Source organism: Neoarius graeffei, chromosome 8, assembly GCF_027579695.1.
Source record: "Neoarius graeffei isolate fNeoGra1 chromosome 8, fNeoGra1.pri, whole genome shotgun sequence".
NCBI classification, from domain to species: domain Eukaryota; kingdom Metazoa; phylum Chordata; class Actinopteri; order Siluriformes; family Ariidae; genus Neoarius; species Neoarius graeffei.
In genome coordinates, this window is record NC_083576.1 from 53,166,362 (window position 1) to 53,187,399 (window position 21,038).

At 41.1% G+C, this 21,038-nt stretch overlaps 2 protein-coding genes across 3 annotated transcripts in view; one reads left to right on the forward strand and one right to left on the reverse strand.

Moving 5' to 3' along the window:
- Positions 1 to 3,038, reverse strand: part of mrpl11 (mitochondrial ribosomal protein L11) — a 165,053-nt gene extending 162,015 nt beyond the window's left edge. Inside the window, exon 1 of one of the 2 annotated variants that reach the window (XM_060926949.1) lies at positions 2,953 to 3,038. The gene's annotated coding sequence lies outside the window, so the exon portion shown is untranslated. The remainder of the gene's footprint in view (positions 1 to 2,952) is intronic. The other variant, XM_060926948.1, reaches the window with a different exon arrangement.
- Positions 3,039 to 7,916: 4,878 nt separating this feature from the next.
- pfdn6 (prefoldin subunit 6) lies at positions 7,917 to 20,553 on the forward strand. Its single transcript, XM_060927852.1, has 4 exons — positions 7,917 to 8,090; positions 11,946 to 12,016; positions 12,171 to 12,295; positions 20,396 to 20,553. Exons 1-4 carry the CDS (start codon positions 8,027 to 8,029, stop codon positions 20,514 to 20,516), a joined length of 381 nt encoding a protein of 126 aa, XP_060783835.1. The 5' UTR covers positions 7,917 to 8,026; the 3' UTR covers positions 20,517 to 20,553.
- Positions 20,554 to 21,038: the final 485 nt, after the last annotated feature.

Consider the following 21,038-nt stretch of genomic DNA (forward strand, 5'->3'; position numbering starts at 1 on the left):
AGGCTACTTTAGTAATATGTCATGGATGGACCAAAAATATAGAATCTATTTAAAATGTTTATGCTGAGTATATTATATTGGAATATATATTTTTCTGGATATGAATTAAACACAGCTACAATTTGGAAAACATTTTTAAACAAAAACACAGCCGAGAACATTTCAACACTACAGACCCGAATTAAAAGTGAAGGGTTATCAAAATTGTCAATAAAACATTTCTCAGTCAAAATAAGTAAAATATAGGGAAAGTGTCACTGAATGAAATGTGTGGCACCCAGCTCTATGTTTGGCTCCCCAAGGTCAGTGCTTGTGCCTATTCCAGAACACTCTGCTGTTACTGCTGAGGTTCCTGACAAAGAACTGCTTTCAATAATGATCAATTTTTAAACAACATGACACAATCTTAAAATATAAAATGTTAACATATACCCCCCCCCAACACCACCATCATGTATATTGGACAGTAGGCTAATGGGCCAAAAGAACCCGTTATTTCACAGTTTGTGACCCTGCCAACAATCAGCCAGATCAAAGGCAAGAGTATGGGCAAAATTGATGTGTTTTTTCTTTTTTCTTTTAAAATCTGGAAATATTGTAACCGACCAGCCTCCCCTGTTTGAAAGACTACCAGCCGCCACTGGTGCAGGCTGATAATGTAAAGCCAAAGCCTTTAATATTTTAAGTGTGCTATTTTACCTTTCAAGGTGGGTGACTGATTGTTCCCTAAGCCCACTTTAGACAGATACTTTTATAGTACAATGGATTAGACAGATAGTTATGGTACAGTGGATTAAAGGAAAACTCTGGGATTTTTAAAGCTATATGGCTTTTTGATTTCATAAAACTGATGAAATTTAGTTCCCTCTGAAATTTGGTCATTGTGATATGTTTATTTCTGCAATATCTAAAAAAAAAAAAAAAAAAAAAAAAAAAAACACACAACCCCCCCCAGGCCATTCTGTGGCTGGGAAGTTATTTAATTTGAGGGGATTCCCGAGCAAATAATGTCCATGAAATCGCTCGCTTCGTGCAGTCAAGCAGACAGAGGAAGTCCGTGTGCACATGCGCAGGTTTACCCGCTTCTTCTTCTTTTCCTTCTTCTTTTGGGTTTTACGGCAGCTGGCATCCAGTGTTGCATTACTGCCATCTAAAGGTTTACCTTGACTGCGCACTGAAAGTTACAGCATTCTGTCGCTAAACAAGCAGCTGATCACACCGAGGTGCTCGCTGACCGCCGATATTTATTAGTTTGGTCCTATGTTTCCTTTCCTTCGCAACATCTTTTCTTCTCACTTTCTGTTACTGTAGTCAGTCTTTCATGTTTCATTCGCATCCTCCATTTTTCTCTCCTGTTTCAAATTTGTATCCCACAATGCCCTGTGCGAACGGGGAAAGCCCACCACGTAATATCTTGAATTGGGTCATGGTGAAGCAGGAAAAAATAACGGAGAATTTAGGGCACGTGGCCCTAAATTCATTAATTGCTCTATTTTTTTTTAAACTAATAAAATTGGAAGTCTATGATTCGAATTCATTAGCTTTCAGTCCACTAAACAAAAATAATTCAGTGTCAGGGAAAATTCTATTTATGACCTACACTTGAAAAATCTGAACAAATGTGGAACAAAAAGATTTCATGACACAGGTTAAACATTATCAGGTCATTTGTTTACAAACATTAGAATTACTTCCTCATTTACCGTATGTAAACACCGACATTGATATATTTATATAATGGATATTTTGTACTAAATATAAGTCTGTGTAAAACAAATTTTCAATAAAAAATGTGTTTTGTTAACTTAATACTACATACTGATTTTTTTTTTAAATAATCATCTGGTGGACGGCACGGTGGTGTAGTGGTTAGCGCTGTCGCCTCACAGCAAGAAGGTCCTGGGTTCGAGCCCCGTGGCCGGCGAGGGCCTTTCTGTGCGGAGTTTGCATGTTCTCCCCGTGTCCGCGTGGGTTTCCTCCGGGTGCTCCGGTTTCCCCCACAGTCCAAAGACATGCAGGTTAGGTTAACTGGTGGCTCTAAATTGACCGTAGGTGTGAATGTGAATGGTTGTCTGTGTCTATGTGTCAGCCCTGTGATGACCTGGCGACTTGTCCAGGGTGTACCCCGCCTTTCGCCCGTAGTCAGCTGGGATAGGCTCCAGCTTGCCTGCGACCCTGTAGAAGGATAAAGCGGCTAGAGACAATGAATGAATGAAATGAATGAATAATCATCTGGTTGTTGATAATTGTGGACAACGGTGTCGATAACTGTGGACAACAGTGTCGATAGTTGTGGAACGGTGTCGGTAACTGTGGGGAACGGTGTCACGTGATCTGATACGCTATGTAAGTAATCGGGAATCAACTCTTTTTTTTTTTTCCAGTGGAAGTGTGAGTAATTATTCATGCACAATTTATGTACTGAAAGTCTATTCTACTTTTGCAACGGCCAAAAGATCGTTAAGGTGTCGATAATTGTAGACGCTGCTCTAGGTTTTATTTTGGGTTTTTTTGTATTGACACCACTAATTTTGAGTAGTTTCACTGCTGAGTGACTTTGCTCGTGGTTCATGCACTGAAATTAAAGTGATAACAGAAAAATGTTGTTAAATTGCTATAAACTTTATTTAACAAAGTTAATGCTCTTCCAGCATGTATAACTATACAGGGGAACCTACACCACACACATTACAACACATGCTTACTTTCCCAACAGCATTTTAATAGGCTATAAATGCAGATAAATATTTATAAAGAAAACTCCAAGTTACAATAACAGCTGAAATTATATATAAACCCCCTACACAACCAGAAGCACAACATGACAGTTGTTTAATTTTTTTTTTTTATTTATCACCAAGTAATTTTCACATGAAAGACTCAAGACGAGACTCACTGAGACAAGCTGCTTATTTCAGGGGATTTATGAAATAAAATGCACTCTGTACTCACCGAACACGGTGAAACCTGCGTTCAAACCCGGCAAGACCTTCACGTTAATATAGAAGCATGGACGCTGCCATATTACAGCTCCAAACTAGGATAAGCCTTGAGAGACTGCCCCCTAACGGCCAGGAGGAAGAACTATATGAACTACAGGTGCCATAGGTGTTTGTTTGTTTTGTTTTTAATAACATTTTATTGAAAAAGTACAAATGTACAAAACCAATATGGCAACATCATCACGTTATCATCCTATTAAATACAGGGAAGAACAAGGAAATTATCAAAGGGAACAAACTGATAAAAATTGAGCATAAACAACTTATACAAAATTGAAAATAAATTATGTAGGAAATGTAGTTGTTAAAGATGTACGTGGATAGAAAGAAAAAAGGAAAACAAGTAATTCTTCTTTATTATTGTAGCAGCAATAAAAAGAAGAAGAAGGCGGCACAGTGGTGTCGTGGTTAGCGCTGTCGCCTCACAGCAAGAAGGTCCGGGTTCGAGCCCCGTGGCCGGCAAGGGCCTTTCTGTTTAGAGTTTGCATGTTCTCCCTGTTTCCTCCGGGTGCTCCGGTTTCCCCCACAGTCCAAAGACATGCAAGTTAGGCTAATTGATAGCTCTAAATTGACCGTGAGTGTGAATGGTTGTCTGTGTCTATGTGTCAGCCCTGTGATGACCTGGTGACTTGTCCAGGGTGTACCCCGCCTTTTGCCCATAGTCAGCTGGGATAGGCTCCAGCTTGCCTGCGACCCTGTAGAACAGGATAAAGCGGCTAGAGATAATGAAATGAGAAATGTCATTCATAATTTAAAAGTGTGTTTCCTTCATTTGGGGGGGTATCTGGAACATTAGATATGTAGTTCTTTGTCTATCGATTGAATTTTTATCAAACTTAGTGTAGGATATCATGAATGAGAAGTATATTAGAGTGGTGCAAGACATGTATGAGAACAGTGAAACAGCAGTGAGGTGTGCAGTTGGAACGACTGAATGGTTCAAGGTGAAGGTGGGGCTTCATCAAGGATCTGCTTTGAGTCCTTTCTTGTTTGCCATAGTGATGGATAGCTTGATGGACGAAGTGAGGTGAGATTCACCATGGAACGTGATGTTTGTGGATGATATTGTGATATGTGGTGAAAGTAGAAAGGAGGTTGAGTTGGGTTTGGAGAGATGGAGGTATGCATTGGAACGAAGAGGAATGAAGGTGAGCAGTAGCAAAACAGAATACACGTGCATCAATGAGAATGGGGATGAGAGTGTAGTGAAGATGCAAGGAGTAGACGTAAAGAAAGTTGGTGAATTCAAGTACCTGGGGTCAACTGTGCAGGAAAATGGGGGCTGCAATAGTGAGGTGAGAAAGAGAGTGCAGGCAGGGTGGAGCAGTTGGAGAAGGATTTCGGGAGTCATTTGTGATAGGAAAGTCCCAGCAAAAGTGAAAGGTAAGATGTATAAGACAGTAGTGAGACCAGCTGTGATGTATGGATTGGAGACCGTACCCTTAATGAAGAGACAGGAGGCAAAGTTGGAGGTGGCAGAGTTGAGGATGTTAAGGTTTGCGATGGGAGTGACAAGGTTGGACAAGATAAGGAACGAACACATCAGAGGGACAGCACATGTGGAGAGCTTGGGAATTAAGCTAAGAGAGATGAGACTGAGATGGTATGGGCACATCCTGAGAAGAGATGCAGAGCATGTTGGAAGGAGAATGTTGAGGATGGAGCTGCCAGGCAAACGAAAACGAGGAAGGCCAAAGAGGAGATACATGGATGTGGTGAGAGAGGACATGAAAGTGGCAGGTGTGGTAGAGAAGGATGCGGAAGAGAGGGAGCAATGGAGATGAAAGCTCCGCTGTGGCAACCCCTAATTGGGAGCAGCCAAAAGAAGAAGAAGAATGTAGGATATCATTTTTGTTCTGTCTTCCAGTGAATAGTTTCTCAGTTAGACAGTTTCTAATAAAATAATTATTACATTTCTTGTCCAGGATTAAAATCCCCTGAATTGTTAGTGGGCCCAGTTGTGGCTGTATAGGTTGACTATATTTTTCATTCGAAATGCAAATTCTTAGGGACATGTGCCCTAGTAGACTGCACTTCACAAGACATAGACACCATAATAATAAAGGTACTCAGTGTTCACAATATGACCAAAAGTATGTAGACACGTGATGATCACATCCACATGTGGTTCTGTTGGAAAAAAAGTTGGAAGCATACAATTGTATAGGATGTCTTTATATGCTATAGAATTATGATTTCCCTTCACTGAGACGAAGAGTCTCAAACCTGTTCCAGCATGACAATGCCCCTGTGCACAAAGCAAGGTCAATGTTTTGACAAGGTTGGAGTGGAAGGACTCGAGTTTTCCTGCACAGAGCCCTGACATCAACCCCACTGAACACCTTTAAGATGATCTGGAACACTGACTGCAAACCAGGCCTCCTCACTTGACATCAGTGCCTGAGCTCACTAATGGTCTTGTGGCTGAATGAGCACAAATCCACACAGCTACTCTCCAAAATCCAGTGGAAAGCCTTCCAAGAAGGATGGAGGTTATTATAATAGCGAAGGGATGTTCAAAAAGCACATATGAATATGACAGTCAGGTGTTCACAAACTTTTGCCCATATAGTGTATCTAGAGAGTAGACATTAGATTAGATTAGATTAGATTAGATTAGATTAGATTAGATTAGATTAGATTAGATTAGATTAGATAAAACTTTATTGATCCCTTTGGGTGGGTTCCCTCAGGGAAATTAAGATTCCAGCAGCATCATTACAGATAAACAGAGAAAAGAAATAGAGAAAAACTTCTAGATAAATTAAAATAAATTAAGTATTTACATATAGATATATAAAAGAATAAGATATGGGGAGGAGAGGAAGGGGGGGAAAAGGTGGGTTAGGGTAAGTGTGTGTGTGTGTGTGTGTGTGTGTGGTGGTGGTGGGGGGGGGCAGGAAAGATATTGCACTTTATATTGCACATTATCCGGTATTGCTTATTGTTAGGCGAGGCTGCTGCTCCTTCCCATCCTCTGTCCTCCTGTTACCCCTCCTCCCCCCTTGTACAGTCTGATGGCGTGAGGGACAAAGGAGTTTTTAAGTCTGTTCATCCTGCACTTGGGAAGGAGCATTCTGTCACTGAACAGGCTCCTCTGGTTGCTGATGACGGTGTGCAGAGGGTGACTGGCATCGTCCATGATTTTCAATAGTTTGTCCATAGACCTCTCTGCCACCGTCACCAGAGAGTCCAGCTTCATGCGACCACAGAGCCGGCCCTCCTGACATGACCAAAGGAAAGCAAAATATTTCAAAATATGTTTTTATAATATGTGAAATTAGATATACTGTACATACTGCTCATGTGTACTTTCTATTGCATATCTTCATCTTTATTTATCTTTGCATAACTCTATCTATCTATCTATCTATCTATCTATCTATCTATCTATCTATCTATCTACACACACACACACACACAGTATATATGATATTTTATTGGCATTTCCAGTTACCATCTAATTCACTCCTTTGTTTTGGTTTAGTCTGTGCTAATGGAGCAATTGCCAAGTCAGATTCCCTGTAAATAAACACGTTATTTGTATTGCAATAGACTCTATTATTAGAACTTGGTAAACGTGGGTCAAATTCAAACTCTCTCGCTCTCTCTCTCTCTCTCTCTCTCTCTCTCTATATATATATATATATATATATATATATATATATATATATATATATATATATATATGAAGTATTTTTATATTTCAAAATAGAGAGAGTGAATATATATATATATATATATATAGAGAGAGAGAGAGAGAGAGAGAGAGAGAGAGAGAGAGGGGGGCAGGCTGGACTTTGACTTGAACGGTAAAATAGTTACTGTATATGGACATTAGAGGGCGACATTACTATTCGGACCACTGAGCTCTATATAAAATCTGGAGAGCTCATGGCCCCCCGCTGCCGAGACGAGTGAAGCCATCTGGCCGCCATATTACCACTCGCATCGCGTGTATTTGGCATATGTGTTAAATTGTGGTATCCGAGCAAATTTGACCCAAGAAAAGTATCTCCTGACTTTCTTCCCCCTTTTATTCTCTCTACATTATCCCTAGTCCTTACATATCTTTATAGCGCTCCCCTTACTGTTATTGTTTTTCCCTTTTCCAGTTCAGTCTCTGATAATTTTTTTTGAATGGCTCTTTTTTTACGACTATTATTATTTTTACGGAGATTATTTCAGTTTTTCTCTTATACAGTATACCTTTATCTTTCATATATTTCTTCTTCCTTTTATGTGTGTGTGTGTGTGTGTGTGTGTGTGTGTGTGTGTGAGAGAGAGAGAGACCGTCCACAACCTTTGACCTGACGTTTTATACAGTTCACTGCTGCACATGTAGGCATTTTTCTTCTACATTTTCTCACATAAATTACTTGTCCAGGCGGCACGGTGGTGTAGTGGTTAGCACTGTCGCCTCACAGCAAGAAGGTCCTGGGTTCGAGCCCCGGGGCCGGTGAGGGCCTTTCTGTGTGGAGTTTGCATGTTCTCCCCGTGTCCGCGTGGGTTTCCTCCGGGTGCTCCGGTTTCCCCCACAGTCCAAAGACATGCAGGTTAGGTTAACTGGTGACTCTAAATTGACCGTAGGTGTGAATGTGAGTGTGAATGGTTGTCTGTGTCTATGTGTCGGCCCTGTGATGACCTGGCGACTTGTCCAGGGTGTACCCCGCCTTTCGCCCGTAGTCAGCTGGGATAGGCTCCAGCTTGCCTGCGACCCTGTAGAAGGATAAAGCGGCTAGAGATAATGAGATGAGATGAGATTACTTGTCCAATATTGTATAGCTTCCAGTCGTTTAAATGACAGTTCCGCTCAGCGATGGGAGTGGTAAGATGGCGGCCAGCCGGCGTCACTCCGACGAGCCTATGACGCTTTCAGTCAGTCGCAGAATATTTGCGTCATTGGCTCTGCGCCTCCTTTTAATCTGCATGGCTACGGAACAGCTAGCTAGCTAAATCAGCAGATTTTGTGACTACACCAAGGAAAATCGAATATACTTAATTAATTTGCAATAATCATCGGAATGGCAGAGGCAATACAAAAGAAATTACAGTCCGAGTTGGAAAAATACCAACAGATCCAGAAAGGTATCTGTGCGAAAACAGTGATTAAGGCCATAGTGATTGCTGTGGACGAGCTAATTAAGGATTTTGCAGTTGAGCACGCCGGTGCTTTTCGCTAGTGTGAATCTGGGAACATTAGCCGAATTATGATTATTATTATTATTAACTCCTTTTCTTTCAGCCGCTGTTTAACGTTCATATCATTTATACAGACACTGTTTAATACAGTGCCTTACGAAGGTTGATCGAGGGTGTCAAAAGCCAAAACAAGAAATCTATCATTCACTTTATCAACTTCAAACAAAGCTTTTGATTCCATACGTAGAGGAATAATGCTGAAAAATTTGACAACATATGACGTGCCACACAGACTCTAGTGCCATCTGTACAATATATGAAAACAAAGCCAAAATGATTACCCCAGATAGATAGATAGATAGATAGATAGATAGATAGATAGATAGATAGAAAGAAAACTTTATTGATCCCTTTGGGAGGGTTCCCTCAGGGAAATTAAAATTTCAGCAGCAGCATTCCAGAATAAACAGAGAATAGAAAATAGAGAAAACTTCTAGATAAATTAAGTATGAACATATACAAATATAAAAAATAAAATATGGGGGAAAAAATCTAGCAGGAGAGGTATTGCACATTGTCCGGTATTGCTTATTGTTAGGCTAGGCTACTGCTCCTTCCCGTCCTCTGTCCTCCTGTTACCTGTCCTCTGTCCTCCTGTTACCCCCCCCCCCGAGAGGAGTTGTACAGTCTGATGGCGTGAGGGACAAAGGAGATGGTGTATTACTAGGCGACACCTTAATACCATACCTTTTTGCTGTAGTTCTTGACTACGTTATGCGTAAAACATACAATGGAAGGGAAGAGGAACTTGGCTTTCAGCTACACAAAAGAAGAAGCCAGAAAGTGCCACCTGTAATAGTAACAGACCAAGATTTCGCAGATGATCTCGCCATAGGAACAGACGAAATTTTCAAGGCACGAGAAATTCTATTTAGCTTCAAAAGTGAGGCAAAGTGGAACTGCATTGTAATGCTAAGAAAACAGCGCTTCAATCTTTCAACCAAGCTGAAGATGAAACAACCATCAAAGAAGTTAAAAGTTTCAAGTACCTCAGCTCTTGGACGGAGAGCACAGAAAAAGACCCTTCTGTACAAAAAGCTCTTGCCTGGAATGTCTGTCACAAACTGAGAAAAATATGGTCTTCCAAACTCTCAAGAAGACTGAAGATAAGATTATTCACTGCTACAGTAGAAACTGGTCTTCAATCTTTCAACCAAAAGATTTTTGGTTCTTTCTGTTTTCTATATTTCCTAGGCTATCGGTGGTTATGCCGTACTGGTGTGTGTGTGTGTGTGTGTGTATATTAGTGCAATAACATGCACTGTATTTCACAAGCTATTGCACAAGTATCCCAAGGTTTTGAGAAAGATATATTAGAATATATTCTATTCCATTTTAGAACATTAGAACATTCTAATACAGAATATTGTATTTTCTAATAGAATCTACAGTACTGTACAAAAGTCTTTGGCACATGTAAAGAAATGCTGTAGACCAAAAATGGCTTAAAAATAATGAAATGAAATGTTTCAGCATTAAAAAAAATACTATAAACAGCAGTAAGTCAGGGCGGCACGGTGGTGTAGTGGTTAGCGCTGTCGCCTCACAGCAAGAAGGTCCGGGTTTGAGCCCCGTGGCCGGCGAGGGCCTTTCTGTGTGGAGTTTGCATGTTCTCCCCGTGTCCGCGTGGGTTTCCTCCGGGTGCTCCGGTTTCCCCCACAGTCCAAAGACATACAGGTTAGGTTAACTGGTGACTCTAAATTGACCGTAGGTGTGAATGTGAGTGTGAATGGTTGTCTGTGTCTATGTGTCGGCCCTGTGATGACCTGGTGACTTGTCCAGGGTGTACCCCGCCTTTTGCCCGTAGTCAGCTGGGATAGGCTCCAGCTTGCCTGCGACCCTGTAGAACAGGATAAAGCGGCTAGAGATGATGAGATGAGATGAAACAAACATTTGGAACTCTAAAATGTTTTTGTACCGACTTGATAATGTAAAAGTCATAAAATAGACATCTATAGCAAAGTTTCTATGAGGGAAAAAATAGGGTGCCTAAGACTTTTGCACAGAACTGTGTATATATAGTTAATATTTTGTATCTTTTATACTGCAGCATCTGGGAGAACGTGCAAACTACAACCCCGATTCCAAAAAAGTTGGGCCAAAGTACAAATTGTAAATAAAAACGGAATGCAATGATGTGGAAGTTTCAAAATTCCATATTTTATTCAGAATAGAACATAGATGACATATCAAATGTTTAAACTGAGAAAATGTATCATTTAAGGAGAAAAATTAGGTGATTTTAAATTTCATGACAACAACACATCTCAAAAAAGTTGGGACAAGGCTATGTTTACCACTGTGAGACATCCCCTTTTCTCTTTACAACAGTCTGTAAACGTCTGGGGACTGAGGAGACAAGTTGCTCAAGTTTAGGGATAGGAATGTTAACCCATTCTTGTCTAATGTAGGGTTCTAGTTGCTCAACTGTCTTAGGTCTTTTTTGTCGTATCTTCCATTTTATGATGCGCCAAATGTTTCCTATGGGTGAAAGATCTGGACTGCAGGCTGGCCAGTTCAGTACCCGGACCCTTCTTCTACGCAGCCATGATGCTGTAATTGATGCAGTATGTGGTTTGGCATTGTGATGTTGGAAAATGCAAGGTCTTCCCTGAAAGAGACGTCGTCTGGATGGGAGCATATGTTGCTCTAGAACCTGGATATACCTTTCAGCATTGATGGTGTCTTTCCAGATGTGTAAGCTGCCCATGCCACACGCACTAATGCAACCCCATACCATCAGAGATGCAGGCTTCTGAACTGAGCGCTGATAACAACTTGGGTTGTCCTTCTCCTCTTTAGTCCGAATGACACGGCGTCCCTGATTTCCATAAAGAACTTCAAATTTTGATTCGTCTGACCACAGAACAGTTTTCCACTTTGCCACAGTCTATTTTAAATGAGCCTTGGCCCAGAGAAGACGTCTGCACTTCTGGATCATGTTTAGATACGGTTTCTTCTTTGAACTATAGAGTTTTAGCTGGCAATGGCGGATGGCACGGTGAATTGTGTTCACAGATAATGTTCTCTGGAAATATTCCTGAGCCCATTTTGTGATTTCCAATACAGAAGCATGCCTGTATGTGATGCAGTGCCGTCTAAGGGCCCGAAGATCACGGGCACCCAGTATGGTTTTCCGGCCTTGACCCTTACAGAGATTCTTCCAGATTCTCTGAATCTTTTGATGATGATATGCACTGTAGATGATGATATGTTCAAACTCTTTGCAATTTTACACTGTCGAACTCCTTTCTGATATTGCTCCACTATTTGTCGGTGCAGAATTAGGGGGATTGGTGATCCTCTTCCCATCTTTACTTCTGAGAGCCGCTGCCACTCCGAGATGCTCTTTTTATACCCAGTCATGTTAATGACCTATTGCCAATTGACCTAATGAGTTGCAATTTGGTCCTCCAGCTGTTCCTTTTTTGTACCTTTAACTTTTCCAACCTCTTATTGCCCCTGTTCCAACTTTTTTGAGATGTGTTGCTGTCATGAAATTTCAAATGAGCCAATATTTGGCATGAAATTTCAAAATGTCTCACTTTCGACAGTTGATATGTTCTATTGTGAATACAATATCAGTTTTTGAGATTTGTAAATTATTGCATTCTGTTTTTATTTACAGTTTGTACTTTGTCCCAACTTTTTTGGAATCGGGGTTGTAAGAATTTAATTGTATAAGGAAGCTTATGCACATGACAGTTCTTGAATCTTGTATAATGATGTTTCCTATTACAGATGTCAGTAAAAGCATGTCAGCCCGACAGAAACTTGAGGCTCAGCTTACAGAGAATAACATAGTTAAAGAGGTAAGGAATAGTGTTACATGAACATTTCCTGAATTTTGGAAAAAATGGCATTTTGTGTCCCATGTGCAGTTGTGTGTAATTACACTTTGTTAGGTTGTGTAGTGCTTTAATGGTTTCAATTATAAGCATCTATTTTATTTCATGTGTTCCTCAGGAGCTAGATTTGTTGGACAGCCAGAATATAGTTTACAAGTTAATTGGACCAGTCCTGGTGAAGCAAGATCTAGATGAAGCAAAGGCAACAGTGGCCAAGAGGCTCGAGTACATCAACGGAGAAATGTAAGTTGGTTAGAAGGTTGTGTGCAATGTATTGTAATGCCGCAACTACAGTGGGGCAAAAAAGTATTTACACTACGTTCAGACTGCAACCTGAAATGACCCAAATCCGATTTGTTGTGAAATACGATTTTTTTGTTAGGCTGTTCACATTACCAATTATATGAGACTTGTATGCGATCTCCAATATGAACGGAAAACGACCCAAAAGTGTCCCGCATGCGCAAATTGACACGTAATAAGCACATCTACGTAATACGTAAACAAAAAAAAAGCTTCATGTTTAATGATTTTTTTGTTTGTTTGTTTAATTATCTGGTTAGTGTTAAAGTGTGAGGTCTCGTGTGTGTTTTTGTTTCTGAACTGAAATGAAAACGTGTAGCCTGGTAATGAGGGTTGACTCCTAAATGTCTCTCTAATTTCTATATAAGTGCACTACATGTTACTAGGAAGTAATGGATTTTTAAACTCTATATAGTGCACTCGAGCTTCAGTAGGCAGTCATTTGGGATACGGCCGCTGTATTACCAAACTCTTAATTCAGGCTTAATAATTTGCACATATTTATTTCGTCATATTAATAAACTTTTTCTACATTTTTATAAATATTTATTTAATTGTTTATAGCCAGCTGAATTCTGCAACTTCTCTCAGCACTGGCTCAAGGTGCAGAAACACCAGTGCAGTTTGCTATGGAGATGAGGCGAGACCTGGCGATGTGGTTTTTGTGGCGGCGGCGGAACTCACACAATAATCTGATTAACAGCAGACTAATGAGACCGAAGGTGTCAAATTACTGGAAATTTCCAGAACAATCTTATAATCTTGTAATACAGGATGGTTTAAGTTATAAATCAGTTATAGAAACTGTTTTATTTAATCAGGCTAACAGATCAACATCCAGGTCCCTACCAAATCCACCATTAGCTTGATCAATTCTATAAAAGTCTATTTAAATTCTGAAAACTGTACAAATGTTCTTGTTTTCCACCAAAGAGGCGGGATTAGCCAACGCAGAATAGTGACGTTTGTCTCTTGTTGATGACGTGTAGGTTGCATGAATGCGACCTGTCCGGTCAGACTGCAGTCGCATGTGAAAATATCGGATATGCATCGGATTTAGGACCACATATCCAAGCGGCCTGGGTCGCATGTGAAAAAATCGGATCTGTGTCGTTCAGATTGTCAATAACAAATCGGATACAGGTCGCATATGGGCAAAAAAATCGGATATGGGTCGTTTCAGGGTGCAGTCTGAACGTAGTCTTAGTCAGTCACCAATTGTGCAAGTTCTCCCACTTAAAAAGATGAGAGGCCTGTAACTTTCATCATAGGTATACCTCAACTATGAGAGACAAAATGAGAAAAAAAAATCCAGAAAATCACATTGTCTGATTTTTAAAGAATTTATTTGCAAATTATGGTGAAAAATAAGTATTTGGTCAATAACAAAAGTTCATCTCAATACTTTGTTATATACCCTTTGTTGGCAATGACAGAGGTCAAACGTTTTCTGTAAGTCTTCACAAGGTTTTCACACACTGTTGCTGGTATTTTGGCCCATTCCTCCATGCAGATCTCCTCTAGAGCAGTGATGTTTTGGGGCTGTCGCTGGGCAACACGGACTTTCAACTCCCTCCAAAGATTTTCTATGGGGTTGAGATCTGGAGACTGGCTAGGCCACTCCAGGACCTTGAAATGCTTCTTACGAAGCCACTCCTTTGTTGCCCAGGCGGTGTGTTTGGGATCATTGTGATGCTGAAAGACCCACCCACGTTTCATCTTCAATGCCCTTGCTGATGGAAGGAGGTTTTCACTCAAAATCTCACGATACATGGCCCCATTCATTCTTTCCTTTACATGGATCAGTCGTCCTGGTCCCTTTGCAGAAAAACAGCCCCAAAGCATGATGTTTCCACCCCCATGCTTCACAGTAGGTATGGTGTTCTTTGGATGCAACTCAGCATTCTTTCTCCTCCAAACCCGACAAGTTGAGTTTTTACCAAAAAGTTCTATTTTGGTTTCATCTGACCATATGACATTCTCCCAATCCTCTTCTGGATCATCCAAATGCTCTCTAGCAAACTTCAGACGGGCCTGGACATGTACTGGCTTAAGCAGGGGGACACGTCTGGCACTGCAGGATTTGAGTCCCTGGCGGCGTAGTGTGTTACTGATGGTAGCCTTTGTTACTTTGGTCCCAGCTCTCTGCAGGTCATTCACTAGGTCCCCCCATGTGGTTCTGGGATTTTTGCTCACCGTTCTTGTGATCATTTTGACCCCACGGGGTGAGATCTTGCGTGGAGCCCCAGATCGAGGGAGATTATCAGTGGTCTTGTATGTCTTCCATTTTCTAATAATTGCTCCCACAGTTGATTTCTTCACACCAAGCTGCTTACCTATTGCAGATTCAGTCTTCCCAGCCTGGTGCAGATCTACAATTTTGTTTCTGGTGTCCTTTGACAGCTCTTTGGTCTTGGCCATAGTGGAGTTTGGAGTGTGACTGTTTGAGGTTGTGGACAGGTGTCTTTTATACTGATAACGAGTTCAAACAGGTGCCATTAATACAGGTAACGAGTGGAGGACAGAGGAGCCTCTTAGGTGGGGTTTACATTAGACCGTATCAGCGGATCATCAGATTAACATTTTTAAAACGATTAGCGTGCACACAGCAACGCCAATACACGATTCGCGTGCACACAGCAACGCTAATACACGGATACGCTCGGCTCCGCAGGCATCCTGCGCTCCAAATCACTCCGCCCTGAACAGCGAGTGCCCTCTGGAGGGTGCGCACTCCGGCCCTGCGCAGCTCACAGAGCGCGCGAGTGAAGCGCACGAGCAGTGATTCGGGACTGAGACGCTATGTGCGTGATCCCAGTGCATGTCGGGCATGCGCGTCACTTACCACTTGCAAGTGGAAGGATGGCAAGCCTAAAGACAATCATAACTACACAATGGGCAGTATTTGCATCAGTATTTGCAGTATTTTCATACTTTTATACTCTTTAATGAAAGGTGATACAAGGCGGAAGTCCGCGCCGTTTTTCAGCAGTCGCGTCACATGACCAACGCCAGCGAATCAGGAAGGTGGATGTCACAGTGACGTTGTCCAATGACGACGCCAGCTAGAGCTCAGCACAGCGTATCCGAGTATTCTCAATGTTTACACAGCACCGGACCAGACACGATCTGGATTGAATACGTGGACCCTGGCGGATTCCCGTTTCCCGGCGTTTCCAGGCGTTTTAATGTAAACGGACAGTGCATCCGCGAAGAAAACGAGACAGATACGGTCTAATGTAAACTTGGCCTTAAAGAAGTTGTTACAGGTCTGTGAGAGCCAGAAATCTTGCTTGTTTGTAGGTGACCAAATACTTATTTTACCGAGGAATTTACCAATTAATTCATTAAAAATCCTACAATGTGATTTCCTGGATTCTTTCCCCCCATTCTGTCTCTCATAGTTGAAGTGTACCTATGATGAAAATTACAGGCCTCTCTCATCTTTTTAAGTGGGAGAACTTGCACAATTGGTGGCTGACTAAATACTTTTTTGCCCCACTGTATAACAACACGTCTAAATAAGCAACACACTTGGAGTTATCCAAATACAACCCCAAATCAGAAAAAGTTGGGACGATATGTTTAACTTGAAATTAAAACTGAAAATGATTTGTAAATAAACTTTAACCTGTATCGCACTCAAAACAATACAGCAGCATATTATTTGATGTTTTACCTCGTGAATTTTATTAGGTTTGTTTTTTCTTGTTCAAAATAAACATTTCAATTTTGATTCTTGCAAAACATTTCGAAAAAAGTTGGAATGGAAAGAATTCACCACTTTATAGTGTTGCCATTCCTACTCGTAACGCTTAAAAGAGGTTTACAGACTAAAGACACAAACTGACAAAGTGTTTCCGTTGTTATTTTGTCCCATTCTTCTTGCAAACCGGTCTTGAGGTGCGCGACAGTAGAGTCTTCGTTGTCATACTTTTTGTTTCAAAATTCTCCACACGGTTGCTCTTGGCGACAGAGGGGACAGGCACCCCCTTCTTCCACAGCCATGCTTTTGTAATGTGTGTACAATGTGGTTTTGCATTGTCTTGTTAAAATATCCCTGGAAAAGATGGCATCTTGAAGGCAGCATATGTTGCTCAAGATGTCTGTGTAAAACATCTCTCATTGTACTTTTCTGCATTAATGCTGCCATCACAGAAGTGCAAGTAATCTTTGCCAAGGGCACTAACACAACCCCATACCATGACAGATCCTGGTTTTTGGACTTCTGGTTGGTAACAGTCAAATTTATTTGCCACATACACAATCATACAGAGTATTACATGCAGTGAAATGCTATAAATCATTATCATCATCCTTCGGCCTCGGCTGAGATGTTGCATACAACAGTTCGCCACACCTCTCGGTCGGCCATTGCAGATGGAAGATCCTGCAAAGGTATTCCCGAGTCCCTTGCGATAGTGGCAGGGAAAGTTAGCTTTCATGACCTCACAGGGAGCTGGCGTGGGCTCCACAGTATCAGTCGGGAGATTGCTTCATCCTTGGCGTGGTAGCAGTGCCCAGCGAACTTCAGCCTCCTTTGCCTAACCCGAGTAGAAATTGGGGACAGGTCTCTGTAAATCTCCTGCAGCGTAGCATGCGTTGACCAGTGGATATTTCTGAACTTAGCGTAGCAAGTTGGTATAGTTACCGTCCAGTTTCTGCTGCTGTTGTACTGTGAGGATCCAGGTTTCGGCTCCATAGAGGAGAATGGGCTCCATGACAGATTTAAGGAGGCAGATTTTCAGGTTATTTTCCAAATTCGAGCGCCATGTCTTGTCGAGGGAGTTGCACGCCTTCCAGGCAAGTGCCTTACGAGTCTTAAAATCCTTATAGGAGTCCATTATGTAGGAGCCGAGTTACTTAAAATCATCAACACGCTTTATTTCCTTGCTATATTACATGCTATAAATAGAATGTAATAAATAGAATAAGATATAGGAATAAAAAATGCACTGAGAGAATGCTCTGCAGAATATACACAATATACACTGCATAATGTACAATATATAGAATACGAGTAAGTATATATTGCATAAAAAGAAAAAATAGAGAGAGTTTCAAAAAATTTGATATCATTTGAGATGTAAATATCCCAGAAACTACATAGTCCAGGCAAATGAAACTGAACAGGCTTAATGTTGAGCAATATAAGATTTATTCCTCAAAATTTGAATGAGAAATTAAAATGTATGTGGATTCCATGAACGATTTCACAAATTTTCAATACGCCCGCCGCCTGTGACACAGACAGCCTTCCTCTTTGAACTTTCTGTGCCGTGTCCAAATCTGCATTGCAGTTGGTGCATTTTTAGAGAATTCTCTCATAAATGCACGCTGCACAGCCTTGTTCGACTGTGTTCGAGCGTACTATAACACACAAAACGCCTTTTCTTTTCCAGTGAGTGGCATTTCTATACCGAAAAAGATTTAAAAAAAAAAAAATTAAACACAAAATTTTGACCTGTTTCCACACATGCTGTTAAAATTTGAGGTCAATTGAACGAGAATTGGCAAAGTTATTAGATTGTGAAATGATATCAAATTTTTTGAAACACCCTGTATACTGTATGTAATCACTATAATGAATATATTGAAATATATATTGCACTGTAATGAAGTAAAGTTGCACGAAGGTGTACATTTGCAGTAGAAATGTTCTGTATATTTTGCACTTTGGTTAGATGAAATTGCACAAGAGGTGTAAGAGATGAGGGTGAAGTGGTGATGAGACCTAGTTATAGTCCGCTATTTAAATAATACCGGCTGGCGTTGAGTGGTATATCAGATATATTCCATTCAGCTAGCATGATACTGAACAAGTCGAAGACGAGTGGAATGGAATATATCTGATAGACCACGATAAAAAGCCAGACAATATTATTATCATTATTATTATTATCATCTCATCTCATTATCTGTAGCCGCTTTATCCTGTTCTACAGGGTCACAGGCAAGCTGGAGCCTATCCCAGCTGACTACAGGCGAAAGGCAGGGTACACCCTGGACAAGTTGCCAGGTCCTCACAGGGCTTATTGTTATTATTATTATAATACATACACACACTTTTCATATCAGCATTCCCAAAGGCCAACATGAGCTTACCTGCAACTTGGTGCTGTTAGCGCGGCAGTCCAGTTACCTTCTAGCCGGTGTAGTGTTAGCAAAGGCCAGTACTAGCGTAGGCCAATGCTAGTGCAGTCAAGCCGAATATTTATTAATTAATTTATTTACTTACTTACCTACCCTTGTTTAATTTACTTAGTTACTTTTAAAATCAACATCAACAATTACATGCAACGGAGCGACCTGGCAACCAAAATTCTCTCAAAATCTTCTGCTTTTAATGACGCAAACCTCGCAGCTGTGTTTGTTGACAAACTGTCACAGTCACTCGGTAGCGTGGGAGTTTTACATCTCCAACGTGTCTCTTTTCCAGTTTTTCGATGTCCGTTGGTGTGTTTTTCTCTTGTAAGTATGCATGAAGACTATATTTATTTAGTGATTAAACCTAGCACTGGATTAGCCTCGTCTTCTCTCTTTCCCGGCGGACAAAGAAATAATTCTGCACATGCGCAAGGGAAAAGTTTTGTCACTGGATCTTCGCATGAGCTCCGATGTGAGACGTCGTGTTGTCTTGACAAGGTGCAATATTATAACAGTATTGTATGCTCATTCTCCATTGGGGAGAGTGGCGTAATACATGGAGGATAAGCAATATGATATTGCATGTCATCAATAAACCTGCTAGAAGGGAATATAATACATGTTTTTATTCCATGGAAAAAGTGGCCCGTATGTATAATAATGTCCGTTATTGTCTGAATTAAGAGTCCAAATGGCCTGAGGTCAGAAGCTCCTCCTCATTCTCTCCATGTTGGCCTTAAGGGAACAAAAGCGCTTTCCTGAGCTCAACAGAGAGTAGAGTCCATGGTTGGAATGGCTGAGGTCCTTCATTATCTTTCTGGCTTTGGTCTGGCACTGCTTGGTGTAGATAGATTGCAGGTCAGGGAGCTCTGTGTGGATGATGTGCTCAGCTGATCGCACCACTCTCTGGAGAGCCCATCTGTCCTGCTTGGTGCTGTTCCCAAACCAGGTATTTCCTGTCAGGATGTTCTCGATGGTGCAGGAGTAAAAGGTCCTCAGCACCTTTGGTGGAAGATGGAAGTCTCTGAGACGTCTTAGATGGAACCAGATGCTGGTGGGCCTTCTTAACCAAGACATTGATGTGGCAGCACCATGACAGGGCTTGCATGATGTGAACACCCAGGTACTGAAAACTCTCCAATCTCTCCACTGGGGTCCCATTGATGTTGAGGGGCTTGTAGTTCCTCCCCTGCTTTGTGCAGAAGTCAACGATCAGCTCCTTAGTCTTACTGACATTTAGGAGGAGGTTGCTGCTGTTGTGGCACCAGTTCTCCAGGGTTCTGGCCTCCTCAGTGTTCTCTGAGATCAGGCCTACCACAACAGTGTCGTCAGCAAATTTGACAATGGTGGTGGAGTCTGATGAGGCTACGCAGTTGTGTGTGTACTAAGAGTACAGCAGGGGGCTCAGAATACAGCCCTGGGGGGCTCCAGTGCTGGGGGGGATGTCAAGGTGGCTGAGAGTTGTGTGCAGGAGATGTGTGATGGCGTCATCGGTAGAATGATTAGACCGGTTATAATCATCTGTTGTCATCACCTGTTTCAAATCATGTCATTATTTAATTGTTTTACCTCATTACTAGCTCTAAATTGTCCCAGTCCCAACTTTTTTGGAATGTGTTGCAGGTCTGATGTATACTAACAAATGAAATAAAATTGACCAGATGATTGACTGTCTGTGATGAAATGCAAGCCAAAGGAAATTTAGAAAAGCACTTTTTTTTTCGTACTATTCCAACTTTTTCCTGAGTTGGGATTGTAATGTCGTGAACAGCTGCTCCATTATTTTGATTGTAAATTGTCTGGCATGAAAACAGTTTTCATCCAAGAATTAATATCAGTAGTACAGTTTTGCCCATTGGAAGCTTGATATGTGTCTGTGTCCTCTCTGTGCAGAAAACGTTATGAGACATTATTGAAAGAGATGGAGCGAAAGTCTGAACAGCATCGTGAGGTCCTTGCCAGCCTGCAGCAAGAGTACCAACGTGCTCAAGGTCTTCCTGTTGGCAAAGCTTGATTTGTGAAAGGATTATAAATAAACCCCATTATTTAGACATCCCTGGTCTTATTTGCTGTTTCAACTCCATCTACCATTGTAGACTGACTCTTCTTGGACATTCATCATTAAATTAAAGAGATTAAAAAAGAAACCAAGTGAATTGGGACAGTTTAAATTGGCAGCATTTGTTTCTGCCCTGATCCGTGAAAGTAACTTGATTTGTCATCAGATTAGGGTTAGGGCAAGCAACAAACAGGAAGTTGAGGATTAATTTAAAGAAAATGATATTTAGGTAAGGTTATAAAATTGTTGTGATGAACGTACATATTTTGATGCATGGATGCATACCACTACTGTAACAGAATATGTATAAAGATAGTCCAAATCATGTTTATAATTTAAAGGTGCTGACTGCAAAGTTGAATTCTGGGCAAAATGTTCTATTTCTGTTGCTGTCGGAGTTTCGAGATGTTTCGCTACTGTACACACTGTGTATCCTGTGTGTGAATGTTTTGCTGAGATAAAATGCATCCCGCATTT